Here is a 14,734-nt window from a genome sequence, read left to right as displayed (position 1 = left end):
GATCCTCGAGTGTGGCTATCCCATAATGATTTGATGGGACACAATCTCCACAATTCATGATTCTAAAATACTGATACAGATTATACAAGATTGCTGTGTCGTAAATTGTCCAATAACCACTCGGGGGGATTTTTCATTGCAGATGACAACAGATACGGCGAAGGGCGTCATAAACAATGGCTACGAACTGGATCATGTAAGTATTGATACCTCCCCACAAGCATTGATTGATCATATTTGCATTAATCTTTTCAGAGGGAACTGGAGATACCAACTTCGGAACCATTCAAGGAAATTCCACACGAAGACCGTAACTTGCCGCAACAGGGAGAAGATGGAAAGGGATTCTTCTACAACAATCCGAAAATGGGACGCATCGTGAAGATTTCATTTTACGTTCTACTACACGTTGTGGTCGTGGGCTACTTCTCGTATGCCACTTATCACTATAATGACATCAGTAAGTACGAGTGTATCACTCACAATCATTATAATGTATCATTCTATCCCTTTTATTTTTTATTATTAGCTAATTACGAGTGCAATTGGAGCTCAGATAATCCTCTTTGTGGAATCAATTTCTGCTCAGGCTATGGTATGCTCTTGCTCCTGCTGGTATTCGTCTACTTTGGTCTGTTCTACTACTTTATATTCAAGCCCAAAGTGGGAATCTGGCTACACAGGGAGTACCTAAAGCCGGCTGCCCAAAAGTGACACAACTTTAGCAGAACCAGGTACGAGTCTTTGATTATTTCACGATCGATCACATGTCGGATAACATAATCGTTTACTTCGCAGAGCTGACTCGCTGGCCATTATAGCCTTGTTACTGGTCTTCCTAGCCATTTTCCTGTACTTCGAGACTAAGGACGAACCGCAGAAGCTGGTGTCGATGGTAGCCCCCTGCTTCTTCATCCTGTGTGGCTATTGCTTTTTCACAAAACGCAGTGCCATCAAGTGGCGCGTAGTGATCACAGGAATCACGTGCCAATTCCTGCTGGGCATAATCTGCATTCGCTGGGAGGTGGGACGCAATATCTTCGATTGTCTGGGCAAGAAAGTCACCACGTTCCTCGACTACGCCAAAGATGGGGCACAGTTTGTCTTCGGCGACTTCCTGATTCAAGCCAAAGTCTTTGCCATTCTGACCGTGATTTTCTTCTTCAGCATTTTCATCTCCATTTTGTACTACATGGGCGTTATGCAGTGGGTGGTGGTCAATCTGGGTTGGATACTGCAGCAGTTACTCGGCACAACCGTCTGCGAAAGCGTTACCGCTGCGGCTAACATCTTCCTGGGCATGTCCGAGAGTCCCCTGCTCATCCGGCTCATCAACAAGCTGACTAAGAGTGAGATACACAGTCTCCGGCACAGTGCTGGCTGCCTATTTGTCCTTCGGGGCATCTGCGGCGCATTTAATTACCTCCTCGGTAATGGCTGCCCCAGCCACTCTGGCAATCTCCAAACTCTATATGCTGGAGACTGAGGAGAGTCAGACCACATCGGAGTCCATTGAGCTGGAGAAATCGTAGGTCAATGAATTATCCAGTGTGACAATTAAGTTTGACTATTTTCCCATACAGCCAGGATTCGTCCTTACTCGATGCTGCGTCCAGCGGTGCCAGCAATGCCGTGCCCATTGTCCTGGGTATCATTGCCAATATCGTGGCTTTTGTAGCCTTCGTCGCCTTCGTCAACGGCATAGTCAATTGGCTTGGATATCTGGTGGGCGTCGATGATATCGACTTTGAGTAAATATTTTCAAAGCTGTTCATTCCGCTCGTCTGGGCCATGGGCTGCCGAGCCAGGACTGTAATCTCGTTGCCAAGGTCGTTGCCACAAAGACTATAATCAACGAGTTTGTGGCCTACGAACGACTGGGCGCATACATACTAGCGGGCGACATCACAGTAAGCTTTGAATATAATATGGGGTCATCATTCACTAATCTTCAATGAATTTTAGGCTCGTAGCGGAGGAAGCGCAACGTTTGCCATCTGCGACTTTGCCAATCCCAGCTCCCTGGGCATCCTCATTGGCTCTCTGAGTGTCATGGCCCCGCATCGACGCCCAACCATCACCGCGGTGGCCTTCAGAGCCTTTGTCGTGGGCAGCATTGTGTGCTTTGTGTCAGCCAGTTTTGCAGGTCAGCTTACTAGATTAACCATAGAAGAATTGATGATTATTCAATGTCCTTTCAACTTTTCTTTTAGGCATACTTCTACAAGAAGGCGACGAAAGAGCGAACTACGACAGGATCATACAGAAATTGGCTAGCAGAAATGCCACGCACGACTAGGAATACACAGGTTTAGATCTTAAATCTTTATAGGCAGCTTATCATCTTAAGAATAATAAAAAAAAAACCTGTTATTTATTAAACCAAATCAACAAACGTCGATATGGTAGGGTTTCTATTATCCATTAAAAAACCAGTTAATTGAGGAGCAATGTGAGGACGGTCATCATAATTTTATATGTTTTCCGGACGATCAGGTAATCCTGACGTATTATATCATAATATAATGAACAGAGTATAACCTATATTGAAACCTATATTTCATAAAAAAATTCCTAAGATTCAAACATAAACCATGGAACCACTAGAGGACGAAGAAGTACCCTCGAAAAAGAGAAAAATTCTTCTTCTTTTGCTCCATATACTTTTTCACATTCTGTGGATTTCATATTTCATAGCCGCTACAGTGGTTTATATCACTTATGGTAGGTGTTGCAATTTATTTGATGCTTGATTTATGGTACGAAATGATCACATCCAGACAGGAAAACCGACAAATGTATTGATCCGAGCAGTTCAGACGAGCCGTCTTCGAGTAACACTACGAATGCAACCGATGCGAGTGACGTTGATTCAGAAGATGATAAATTTAAACCGTTCATACTATGCAAAATGAATTGGTGCCATGGCTACGGGTTCCTCATATTTTGCTTTGTAGTTTTCTATATACTTTGGCTATACTACTGGGTCTTCAAGCCTTTTATAGGACAAAAATTTTATGACAAAAGGATCGATCCGGCAATTGACAATTGGATAGAATTCAGTCGCCGCAAGTGAGTGTAGCGCACAACGAATGTTTTATTTGCTCCTAGTTGTTCCTTCTTTCCTAACCTGACAAACCACCGGATAGGATAATCTCTATTATAATGCTGATTTTTGTTATTGTCCGTGCTCTGGCCTATTTGCTATTCGAATGCCGCGATGACTCGAAAAAAATTGTGGGACTTGCGGGACCGGTAGTTTTAATACTCATAGGATTCGCTGTATCAAAGCACCACAAGACCATTCCATGGAGGATAGTTACGCATGGTCTCCTGGGACAGCTGTTGTTGTGCATTGTTTGCATCCGATTGGCCTTTGGTCGAGACTTGTTTGACTGCGCTGGCGAGAAAGTCACTATTTTCCTTAGATTTGCAGATCACGGAGCCAGCTTCGTCTATGGCGATCGCATTTGCGACGAGTTTGTGTTCGCCTTTGCCATACTGGCGGTGATATTCTTCTTCAGCGTGGTCACCTCCTGCCTGTACTATCTCGGCGTGATGCAGTTCTTTCTGGGTGCGTTTGGGTTCATGCTGCAGTCCATGGTTGGTACTACAGTCTGCGAGAGCGTCAATGCGGCCGGCAATGTTTTCCTGGGCATGTCAGAGAGTCCCCTACTCATTCGGCCGTACATCGAAATACTCACAAAGAGTGAGCTGCACACAATCTGCACCTCAGGCTATGCCACAGTCGCAGGAACAGTACTGGGTGCGTATATTTCGTTTGGCGCGGCGCCGGCCCATCTCATCACGGCCAGTGTGATGGCGGCTCCGGACTCGCTGGCGTTCTCCAAGCTCTTCTACCCGGAGACGGAGGAGTCCCAAACAAGATCTGAAAATATCCAGCTGGAGAAATCGTAAGTTTTATTTTTATCTAACAACATCAAACAAGAATATCCTTCGTCGTCTGCAGGTCGGAGACTTCCATCTTGGATGCAGCAATCAGCGGTGCTGCAGCCGCTATGATGATTGTCCTGTCTCGAACATTATTGCCTTTCTTGCCATTCTTTTTTTTTTCCATATTGTGGACGTTGACATGCAATGACTGCATCTTTCAAGAGGCGATGCAGTTACTGCACCGTCAAGTGGCCCGTGTGACACCAGCAGAAGGCTGTTACGCCCGGATCCCAGGTAAAACGCAGCCCTCCTCCCGCCCAACCGACCGAGGGGCGCTGCCGCATGACGCGCGGTGCGTAGCCGAACCAAACGCGAACATGCAAGAAAGATAGCTATTAGGAAAATTAGTACTAAACTTACTAAGAAACTAAGCATGCAATCAAAGTACAAATACCACTACAGTTACTAATTAATAGAAAGGTGTGTAAGGATTAATAATTTAATAAGAGGAAGAGAATTAGTGGTGAATATAATATGGTAGAGGGAATTATAATCCGAGCATAAGACCCTAAACGGAATAATTCGATCTACAAAGTGGAAGGAACAACGGTATAAAATTTCTAGTCAGTCTAATAGGAATCGTGAAGTTTATGCGGCTCAACAGATCACGGCTGCCTATGTCACCCCTGATCAAGTTGTGCCTAAATAACACACCAAGCATTTTTCTACGGTTAACTAAGGATGGGAGGTTTACTAATAGTAGTCTACTAGAGTAAGATGGGAGTCTTACACCCGCATCCCAGTTAAGGCCCCGCAGAGCAAAGAGTAAAAAGTTTTTCTGTACTGATCCTATACGGTCCTGGTGTACTTTGTACTGAGGGCACCATACACAGGAGCCGTATTCTAAGATCGGACGAACAAGCGAGGTATAGAGAGTCTTTGTTATATAGGGGTCGTCAAATTCCTTTGACCACCTCTTTATAAACCCAAGCACGCCCATGGCCTTATTTACCATGGTAGAAATGTGTTCGGAAAACTTTAACTTGGGGTCTAACATAACACCCAGATCATCCACCAGGGTAATTCTCTCAAGAGAACCACCAAATAGGGTGTAGGGAGCCAACAAAGGGCTAGAACGATGAAATGTCATAACTTTGCATTTCGAGGCATTAAGGTGTAACAAGTTTGCACAACACCATGACTGAAAGTTATTGAGATCGGATTGCAAGCGAGAATGAAATGAAATGTCCTTGTACTGGACACAGAGTTTAACATCATCCGCATACATAAGTACTCGAGAGTATGTTAATACTGAAGGTAAGTCATTAATAAAGAGTGTGAAGAGTAAGGGGCCTAGATGGCTGCCTTGTGGTACTCCCGAAGAAACCTTTACTGGGAAAGAGAGGGAGTTTTTGAAGAGGACTCTTTGAGACCTAGAACAAAGATAGCTAGAAATCCATCTCAGGAGGTTGGGCGGAAACCCTAAAAGGTCAAGTTTATGCGCTAAAAGGGAATGGTTTACAGAGTCGAATGCTTTACTTAAGTCGGTGTAAATAACATCCGTCTGTAAGTTACATTGAAAGCCTTTAATAATGAAAGAGGTAAACTCTAACAAGTTCGTGGTGGTTGATCACCGCCTTATAAATCCATGCTGAGTTGGAGATATAAGTGACTTGCAGAGATGTTGCAAGTGCGGAGTTAAAACCTTCTCAAACATTTTAGGAATAGCGGATAACTTTGCTATACCTCTATAATTTTTTGCATCAGACTTGCTACCTTTTTTATGGAGAGGAATTATAAACGATTCCTTCCAGATCGGCGGGAAGCAAGAAGAATCAATGGACAGGTTGAATAGTTTAAGCAAAGGTCCACACAGAGCCTCGGCGCAGTACCTGAGTACACAACCTTGAACCCCGTCTGGACCCGGTGAAAACACCGGCTTAACTAGTCGAAGATCATGAAGTAGGGAAGTTTCATTTAACAAGGGACTGAAAATGCCGTTCGACCTCGGTAAACCGTATGGGTACGGATGACCAGAGTAGCTTTCCTCAGAATAGGTGGTTTGGAAGAATTGGGCAAAAAGATCGGCAATTGCCTGATCATTATTTGCCGACGTATTACAAAATGATAGCGAGGATGGGTGTGCGGACGTTCTAGGCTTACTGTTTACGAAGCTGTAAAACTGTTTAGGGTCCTGAGAAAAACGTATCCTGCATCGAGATAGGTAGTTCTTATAGCATTGAGCATTAAGAACTGAAAAGTTTGACCGAGCTAATACATAGCGAGAGTGAGAAGTAGGAGAACCCACTTCTTGAAATTTTTTATAAAGTCTTGATTTTAAGTTTTTTAGACTGGATAACTCTTTGGTAAACCAAGGGGGTTTTCCAGATCTAGTCGGACAAGAAAGCGGGACACAAGAATCGAAAAATGTGCCAAGAACATTGTAAAAAATGTTTGTGCCTTTTATGATATCAGTGCACAAGTACAAAGCGGACCAATCAAAATCCCTAATGAGGTTATTAAGCTTCGCAAACTCGGCTTTACGAAAGCAGCGGACACGTTCGGGCAGCCTACTCGACCGATCCAATACAGTTTGTCCTATATCTAGCGACCCCTCGAAAGTAGGGTGGTAGGCGTCTTCAGGTATAGTGAGCGGAAGGGCTCGGGTTAACAACACTATGGTCGGATCCGATACAAAGCACAGATCAAGCAATCGACCCAAGGAATTTTTCACATGGTTGACTTGAGACAGGGATAGGTCAAGCAAGCCGTCAACAAAGTCATGTCGTGACATGGGCACTAGGATACTAGACTCGCTTACCGAAGACCAAACAGTGCCTGGCAAGTTGAAGTCACCAAGAACTATCATACGATCTTTATCAGATAGCGAGGAAGAAACAGCGGTTAAAGCGGACAAGTGCTGCTCATAAATTGAAATATCCGAAGAAGGTGGGATATACGAGCAAGTAATGAATATAGCGAAAGCGGGAAGAATCAGTTTTACACACAGGAATTCCAGTTCCTGTTGAACTTGGACTGTGAAGTGTTCCGACGTGAAGTAAGAGTCCACTGCAATTAGAACCCCCCCTGCCCGTCGAGACGAACGGTCCTTTATAAAAGTTGTGTACCGACCTGCCAAAACCTCGGAACTAAGAATGTCCGGCTTTAACCAGGTTTCAGTAAACACAATAACGTGGGAAGCAAATGCAACACTATCCCGGAAAAGAATGCTGAGCTTACTACGCAAGCCTCTTAAATTCTGATAGGTTACTAAAAGAGAAGTTAGTTTTTTGGAAAGGTGGAAGCAAGACGGGAAGTTGAGGTTGAGGGTGGCACACTGGAAAGATTTGGAAGGGATATGGGGGGCCTATTCTTCTTCTTAGCCTTAAACTCCTTCACCACCAAATGCTCCGGCCAAAATTTGGCGGAGCAAATGGTGTCAAATTGAGTTGGGGAGATGCTTATCTTAAACGAGGCTATCTCCCTGGCATAAGAGAAGTTAAATTTCTCCACCTTTAAACCCACAGCTTTTATTTTGCTTTGAATAAAAGCAATTACATCATTAGATGTGAGGTCAGGGGCCAGCCGTGAAACAAAAACTTGTCGTTTTGGTGGGACTCCCCCACCAGTGGTTTAGTCACCACAGGCCTAGTACCTGTGGTGGCAATATCCGGAGGTCCGGAACGTCTATTTACTGGTGGGATCGGGATAGACGGGACAACTAGCGAACTTGCGGACACCACGGACACGGACGCTGCAGACGTACTTGGCTGCACATTCTCCGAGGCGATGAATTCGGCTACCGAATCTGCATCGCCAGCAGCTGTCGTTGCCCTTGGAGTGGCAAACGAGATCAACTGCTGCACACTTGGAGTGGTCGGAGTCAGTTTTTCGGCGGCGCACGGCTGAGTGACGGTTGGCAATTGCAGATCCCGCGGAGTGACCTTTTTGCGCCTCGGAGACTCATTCAGCAGTTTTAAACCGCTAAACTGAGCCTCCATGGCTAGGAGCCGATCGTATTGGTTTTTAAAACCAACGGTCAGCTCCTTAAAGCCACTCCGCGTCTGCCTCATGAAAGCCACCATGTCTTTCTCCACCGCACGGCATGCCTCGCAACTGTAATGCAAGCCATTACGTTTGGCTATAGCATCACTCACGAGGCCAGAAAATCCAGCGCATTTTGCGTGCACTACGCTGTCGCAGAGCCAGCAGGGGACATTCGGCTGATCGTGGGTGATCTGCTTCTTACAGCTTTTTTTGGCACAGACCACAGCGTATTCCATTTTATTATTTATTTATATACTATTATTTGCAAAACAAATTGGTATCAGACCAATGTTCCAGACAACGCTCAAAGCGGAATTGGTAAAAAAAAGAGAGCAGAGTGGAGAGCGGTTATAGCGAGAGCTACTAAGCAGAGAGCGCTATTGCTCAGAAAGTTTAAAGAGCGAGAGAGAAAGAACAGTTATTGAAGTTGAGGTGATAGCGAGAGAGTGATAAAACAACAAAAGCTACCAGACGAGAGCGGACTGCAATGCAATGTAATGCGTACTCACTCACTGCAACAACACAAACACAAGCACAAGCACAAGCCGACGCCGAAAAATAAAAAGATAAATAATGTTTTAGCACAAATCAAAAGGCATGCACTCGCGTAATAGAATAGGTTTCCAGATTGTTGTCTGGTTAGGAAGTATAATTATAATTTAGTTAGGAAAACACCGGGTGTTTATTCAAAACAAAAGGAAAAAATGCGGAGCGCAAAACAAAAACACGTCTGATCACTACGAAAGATAATCGGATGACTTCTTACTTCTTCAGTGCCACCACCGAGTGGATATTCGAGATGCTTGGCCAGAATGACGTCAGCTTGCTGTATATGATGTTCATCCCACTGGTTTTCATCATGGGTGTGCCGTACTATGACTGTGAGAAAATTGGACTTGTGGTGGCCGAGAAGACGTTCATCAACGAGTTCGTGGGCTACAAGCACCTGGGCGAATTGATCAAAGGCAACAAAGTTGATGTAACACCATTGTTTACTCTCACCATTTGACAGTATTGATCTTTTTCTGCTTGCAGCATCGGAGCGCTGCAATCGGCACATTCGCCCTCTGCGGCTTCGCCAATCCGGGCTCCCTGGGCATCCTAATAGCAGCTTTGAGCGCCATGTCTCCATCCAGACGCTCGGATATATCGCGAGTAGCGGTGCGTGACTTCTTTGCTGGCAGTTTGTCAGCTATACAACGGCATCAATTGCTGGTAAGTTTTCATTCGTCACAAACATTGTCAGTATGATGCCATGCAGAAACATTCACTTTATTAGGTATTCTTATTCAAGAACGTGACATGGATACTATAAACCAGAGATTTGATGTTCGAAGACTACTTATTTACTACCACTACTTATATGATTTAAACAATACAATCTACTCTTTTCAGAATGTTACACAAGCTGTCGATGACTTTTTTTACCTGCTCTTTATCCGCAGCATCCAGACCGACTACACTCTGAACCAGCTGTAGGGAACTGTCGTGGAGTTCCCTTATTATTTCCTTGGGTGTGCTCTCAGCCCGCTTACGCTTCAGACACTGCACTTTACAGACGTGCTCCGTATCGCGCTTATAGCTAGATTTAGTCAGCAATTTTCACTGTCTGTCCGATGCGGTGGTCCCAGGCGATGGTTTCTGCTGCACTGCTTCCAACAGGGGTAGCACTATTTTATCTATGGAGTGGCGTGCGCTGAATGCCCTCAGCTGTGCATCATCGCCGCCCTTGCAGGCATGTAGAAACTTCTGGATATGCCAGTTGCATATAGTTCCCCGTATATCCCCGTAATAGTTGCAGCTGTGCGGATGGGCTAGTATGGCCCACCAGCTGGAAATATACACTGGTGAATGTATCGCGCTTTTCTTCCTTGAGTAGCTCCCTGACGAATTCATATGTCTGTTGAAGCCACTTTGAAAGATCCGTCTTTTTTTGGTGCGCTAATAGCTCCATGATAGCAACCTCTTGATAAACCAAACTTCAGAAACCCTTATATTCCTTTCGACTCTACTCACCACTTCATAGTACAGCTCTATTTTACTTTGTGCACCATTGCCTATGAGCTGCAACCGCTCCAGTAGAGTTTCCCCATATCTGTTATTTACAGGTGCAACAGCATGGAGATACCGAAAATTCTGAGCAGTAAATGGTGGAGGCTCATGTTTTCCGATGCCATGGAAATACCTAAGGGAGCGCTGCACATGCCACTGACTCGGGCTATGTGAGAACATCGCATACGAGTTGTTGCACTCTTTCCAGTAATTAGTAGCCTGGATTAGCGAGTTTCTGTTCCAGCCCGGATTTACCTCAACTAACCTGTAATGTGGGTATGGCAGCTACAACCGAAACGAGAGCATTAGTATATCTGCACAGACTTGTGATGTGACGGGATCCTCTTGAAACACACCAGAGCAAAAGTAGTTGACTAATTCCTCACTTTCTGCCAAGTACATTAGGCTGGCAAAGGCTTCAATTGCTCGTTCGTAATGGTCAGCGTTGACAAAATGAGAGGCGTCTGACAAGAAAATTAAATTATAGCACGAACGATCCTCATTAAGTTTTGTACCACACTTAACATACCTCTAAATATGTATTCAAATATTTTCTGCAATGTTTGACAGGTATAAGGCGTCACAGCTGCATTGTCTACTGTGACAACACCTACAAAATCAAAGCAAATATCAAAAAAGTAATTTTCTGCTTCCTCTGGGTCGATAAGTAAAGAAACAAGTCGCTAAAATGTAGACATTCGATTACCACACATCACAATTAAGTATGGTTTCAACATACCTTTTGAAAGTCCTCCAATGGATAGGCCATCTCAAAGATTTTCAGTAAGCATGGTCGTATATATTTAGATATAAGTAATGAAATATTTTCGCCAAGATCTTGAGTCGTAAAATAAACATGATCAAATTCAAGAAAAGCGTGGAATTTGACCGACCTACGATGAGCCACTCATTAGCAAATCAATAAGGGCTTCCGAAATAGATTCGCTTCCACTTAGTCTTAATAAGTTCGTACAGCATTAATAAATATGTGTGCGTTACTCGCAGATACTCTTCCACCTTTTCCAAGGGCACAGTTAGTGCATCCTATGAAAGAAAAGCCTACTTTTAGAGCTTGTAACTCATTGAATCTTCTTATGAGTGCTTACTTTCTTTTGGATTGTTTCCATTTGGTTGAGAACCGTGTCGCACAGATGCAAGACGGTTTCCTTGAGCCAATCAGGCATAGTCCCAGCTTCCCATTGGCCACGATCAACATTTTGCATGTAGTGCAGGCAAATATAGGTCATCGTTTCGCTTGTTTTTATAAATGCCTGCAGATGGGTTATCTTAGCGCTTAGGAAACCAGAAATTTCGTTCATCTGTTGGATCACTGTCAAATAAAGCCTGAAGAGTGAGCTGATCGTTGAAACTGCGACAATAACTTACGGGGTGTTATGCGCGCATTCACTTTCTTTGCACTGGCGGTGGTGTCTGTCAGCATGGAAAGCACAGCTAAGTGTAGGCCGATGGCATTTGGAACATGTTCCTTTAGGACACTGCGCTTGGAGCTACTTTCACTGGAGGGAAATTCCACATTTTATCATCTTGTAAATGAAACAGAGTCGCCAACTCACCTTTCACTAAGATAGCCGTGCACAATGGAAAAAAGGAAAAAGGCGGCAGCGTGTACTAGACGTTCACCCGCCTTCAGCAACGGTTCCTTGGACGCTGTTGTAAATTTCAGAGCCTCCGTAAGTACGGTGATCAGATCGCTGCAATCGACATCAGTCGACGATTTCTGTAAAAGACTGAAGACTTGAAGATTTTTTTGTGGATAGTTTTCCATGCATTCACTTACCATCATCTGAAACCAATCGCACATTTGTTTAAACGCAGTGACGCAGCGAGCCGCTTCATCAATATAAGCCCTGATACTTTTTTAAGCTTTTTTAATGTCAACACATCCACAGTCTTGACGGTGTTATTCCTTATGCATTCGCTGCAGCTTTTTAACGCCGACGCAAAATCGGTAAGGATAACAATATCTTTTTGGTCTATGCTCTGTTCTCCCGAATTTTCAGCCATTTCGTCGAATTTTAATATTATTTTAGTTTTCGGTACCGATTGGCGCCGAAAATCACTCGATAACAAATCGAATATAACAGAAATGTATTAACGCAACCGAAAAATAACCTAGCCGATAAGCCTGCCTATCGGAATTCTGCATCGCTGCAACATATATTTCGGCATATTTCTGACGGTCAGTACATTTTATAGACAAATCCGCGGTCACACAGATTTTCTTGCCACCCTGTCTAGCTCACACACCTTGCATATGTTTATACTTTTCGTAGTATTTTCCAGTATTTTTGAAGACGCGTTATGGACTCACCTTCTTGTCCGATGCACCAATGTAGAAATCGTGTAGAAATGCCATATAGAGCGATGTCAAAAAGTGCATAACGGAGGTTTTTCACACTGGCGCTTCCATGGGGCTTGTATGAAAAAAAAACGGCCAAAAAAATTCCAAACGTACATTTCCCCTTCAGGTGTCGCTTTTGGTAATTACATGCAAATTCAGTTAACATGTATCAAATGTGTAGTTTAGCGTATAGTTATTATGTAAAATAATTAATTCAGTGGACATTTTTTGCTTAAACCTCTGTTACAAACAATCCTATAAAGATGAGAACTTAAAATAAGCCAATCTTGTAGGAAAGTGATTCGTCAATCGGATAAAACTATGAGCGCAGATCTGGGGGTCCTAGCCGGCTAGTAATATTCAACCGAATATCAAAAACGAGGAATATGATGCACTTCAATCCGTCAGTATATTTATGGTATATTTCGGTATATTATTCAGGGTCAGACCGTACATTGTATGGACAAATCCGCAGTCACACTGCTGATCTCGCACACGTTGTTTTTTTTACAAGAAATGCAACGAAGGGAGGCGAATCCGTTTCAGAGCCTTGGACTACGTCCTTGGATGGTGAAACAACTAACAAAATTAGGTAACTATATATATTTACCACTAGATAAAGCCTGCTAATGTGTGAATTTTATTTGTACACGCCTCAAAGGCGCAACACCCATCCAACAGAATTGCATTCCCGCGATATTGTCGGGAACGGATTGCATTGGCGCCGCACAGACGGGATCAGGTAAGACCTTTGCCTTCGCCCTGCCCATTCTGGAGAGATTGAGCGAGGAGCCAGTTAGCCATTTTGCTTTGGTTCTAACCCCCACACATGAATTGACTTATCAAATATCGGAGCAGTTTCTGGTGGCCGGCCAACCTATGGGAGTGCGCGTGTGCGTCGTATCCGGCGGCACTGACCAGATGATCGAAAGCCAGAAGTTAATGCAGCGTCCGCACATTGTGGTGGCCATGCCCGGACGTCTGGCCGATCACTTGACGGGCTGTGACACGTTTTCATTCGATAATCTAAAATATCTCGTTGTGGACGAGGCTGATCGCATGCTGAACGGCGACTTTGATGAAAGCTTGGCCATAATCGAAAGATGTTTGCCGAGTACCAGGCAGAACCTTTTCTTCTCCGCCACTATGAAGGAGTCCAGTATATTCCCCATATCCAAGGATGTAAGTAGATCTCAATGACAAAAAGGATTAATTTCAACAGACTTGTTCTTTGTTTAGTGTATCGAATGGTCGCAAGACTCTAATGTAGCCACTGTAGACACTCTGGATCAGCGATACCTGCTGTGCGCCGACTACGATCGGGATATGGTTCTGATCGAGTCGCTGCGCAAATATCGCGAGGAAAACGAAAATTCCAATGTGATGATATTCACAAATACAAAAAGTACGTGCAACTCCATCTACCTCGAAAAACTAAACTCAAATTTCGTCAATTTCAGATACTGTCAACTTCTCTCCATGACCCTTAAGAGTATGGACATTGACAATGTATGCTTGTACTGGTTTATGCGGCAAAAGGAGCGTGTTGCGGCCCTCAGTCGCTTCAAGTCCAATCACATCCGCACACTGATTGCCACGGATGTGGCATCTCGCGGCCTGGACATACCCAGCGGGCAACTGGTGATCAATCACATGCTACCACGGACGCCCAAGGAATACATTCATCGCGTGGGTCGGACAGCGAGGGCTGGCCGCAAAGGCATGTCCATTTCCATATTTCGATTTCCGCGCGACCTCGAACTTCTGGGCGCCATTGAGACAGAAATTAACACAAAGCTTACAGAGCATCCAATAGATCGTATGTGGTCAACCTACCTTCTTATATACATATATCCATACTGAAACCCCCTATATTCTATATTTCAGAGCGAATGGTGGAGCGAATTTTCATGCAAGTGAATGTGACGCGACGTGAATCGGAGATGCAGCTGGATAACAATGACTTTGACGAGCGTGCCCAAAACTACAGACGCAAAACGTGGATAATGGAGGGCAAGGATCCATATGAAATGGAAGCGCTGTAAGCTGTCTAATTTTCGCTTTTTGAAATCATTGAATAATTTTTTTGATTTCTGTGTGTGCAGCTATCTCAAGAAGCAAAAGGATAAACTGAAGGAAATTCGTCGAAAACGAAAACTTCAGCAGGCAGACTCCGCCACTAGTGAAGAGGGCAAAGTGCTCCTACAAGACGAACGCTTCAAGTCCGTAGATAGTGCGCGATTCGAGAAAAAGGTAGAGGCCGAAGTCGATCTTCTAAAGATGGGGTGGAAGGTGAACCACCAAAGAAGATGAATCGAAGTAAACCGAACGTTTCATTGGAAAAGCAGAACATTTTTAAATCGAAAAGAAAAGTTTAGG

General features: G+C 44.2%; 3 protein-coding genes and 2 pseudogenes across 5 annotated transcripts; 4 read left to right on the top strand and 1 right to left on the bottom strand.

Annotated features, from left to right (window-relative positions):
- LOC117193261 overlaps window positions 1–2,353 on the top strand; it is a 3,155-nt pseudogene extending 802 nt beyond the window's left edge.
- Window positions 2,354–2,537: 184 nt separating this feature from the next.
- On the top strand, window positions 2,538–8,691 carry LOC117193105 (solute carrier family 28 member 3-like). The gene is made up of 4 exons (XM_033397826.1): window positions 2,538–2,724; window positions 2,781–3,914; window positions 3,971–4,126; window positions 8,688–8,691. The coding sequence occupies exons 2-4, from the start codon at window positions 3,166–3,168 to the stop codon at window positions 8,689–8,691; spliced, it is 909 nt and encodes a 302-aa protein (XP_033253717.1). The 5' UTR covers window positions 2,538–2,724; window positions 2,781–3,165.
- On the top strand, window positions 8,629–9,295 carry LOC117193263 (uncharacterized transporter YutK-like). Its single transcript, XM_033398001.1, has 3 exons — window positions 8,629–8,920; window positions 8,977–9,156; window positions 9,221–9,295. The coding sequence occupies exons 1-3, from the start codon at window positions 8,696–8,698 to the stop codon at window positions 9,254–9,256; spliced, it is 441 nt and encodes a 146-aa protein (XP_033253892.1). The 5' UTR covers window positions 8,629–8,695; the 3' UTR covers window positions 9,257–9,295.
- Window positions 9,181–12,061, bottom strand: LOC117193262. 3 transcript variants are annotated; one of them, XM_033397999.1, is made up of 8 exons: window positions 11,792–12,061; window positions 11,568–11,731; window positions 11,380–11,510; window positions 11,100–11,323; window positions 10,733–11,037; window positions 10,523–10,676; window positions 10,350–10,457; window positions 9,181–10,278 (listed from the first exon to the last, which is right to left on the bottom strand). In XM_033397999.1, the coding sequence occupies exons 1-5, from the start codon at window positions 11,813–11,815 to the stop codon at window positions 10,912–10,914; spliced, it is 669 nt and encodes a 222-aa protein (XP_033253890.1). In that variant the 5' UTR covers window positions 11,816–12,061; the 3' UTR covers window positions 9,181–10,278; window positions 10,350–10,457; window positions 10,523–10,676; window positions 10,733–10,911. The 3 variants fall into 3 exon arrangements, 2 of the variants coding, with proteins under 2 accessions (XP_033253890.1, XP_033253891.1); XM_033398000.1 differs by having other exon boundaries at window positions 10,523–10,603; XR_004474554.1 differs by lacking the exons at window positions 11,100–11,323; window positions 11,380–11,510; window positions 11,568–11,731; window positions 11,792–12,061 and having other exon boundaries at window positions 9,181–9,904; window positions 9,958–10,278; window positions 10,733–10,900.
- Window positions 12,062–12,856: 795 nt separating this feature from the next.
- LOC117193103 lies at window positions 12,857–14,733 on the top strand (annotated as a pseudogene).
- The last annotated feature ends 1 nt before the right edge of the window (window position 14,734 follows it).

The sequence above is a fragment of the Drosophila miranda genome (genome assembly GCF_003369915.1).
Source record: "Drosophila miranda strain MSH22 chromosome Y unlocalized genomic scaffold, D.miranda_PacBio2.1 Contig_Y2_pilon, whole genome shotgun sequence".
NCBI classification, from domain to species: domain Eukaryota; kingdom Metazoa; phylum Arthropoda; class Insecta; order Diptera; family Drosophilidae; genus Drosophila; species Drosophila miranda.
Note: the sequence above shows the minus strand (reverse complement) of the source record. Positions and strands in the feature narration are given on the sequence as shown.

Coding starts and splice junctions, on each gene's coding strand:
- LOC117193105 (XM_033397826.1), top strand. CDS start 3,166: ATGCTGATTTTTGTTATTGTCCGTGCTCTGGCCTATTTGCTATTCGAA. Junction 3,915..3,970: donor AATATCCAGCTGGAGAAATC/GTAAGTTTTATT, acceptor CGTCGTCTGCAG/GTCGGAGACTTCCATCTTGG.
- LOC117193263 (XM_033398001.1), top strand. CDS start 8,696: ATGACTTCTTACTTCTTCAGTGCCACCACCGAGTGGATATTCGAGATG. Junction 8,921..8,976: donor TCAAAGGCAACAAAGTTGAT/GTAACACCATTG, acceptor TTCTGCTTGCAG/CATCGGAGCGCTGCAATCGG. Junction 9,157..9,220: donor TACAACGGCATCAATTGCTG/GTAAGTTTTCAT, acceptor TCACTTTATTAG/GTATTCTTATTCAAGAACGT.
- LOC117193262 (XM_033397999.1), bottom strand. CDS start 11,815: ATGTGCGATTGGTTTCAGATGATG. Junction 11,732..11,791: donor GCGATTGGTTTCAGATGATG/GTAAGTGAATGC, acceptor AGTCTTTTACAG/AAATCGTCGACTGATGTCGA. Junction 11,038..11,099: donor TGGAAACAATCCAAAAGAAA/GTAAGCACTCAT, acceptor TTTCTTTCATAG/GATGCACTAACTGTGCCCTT.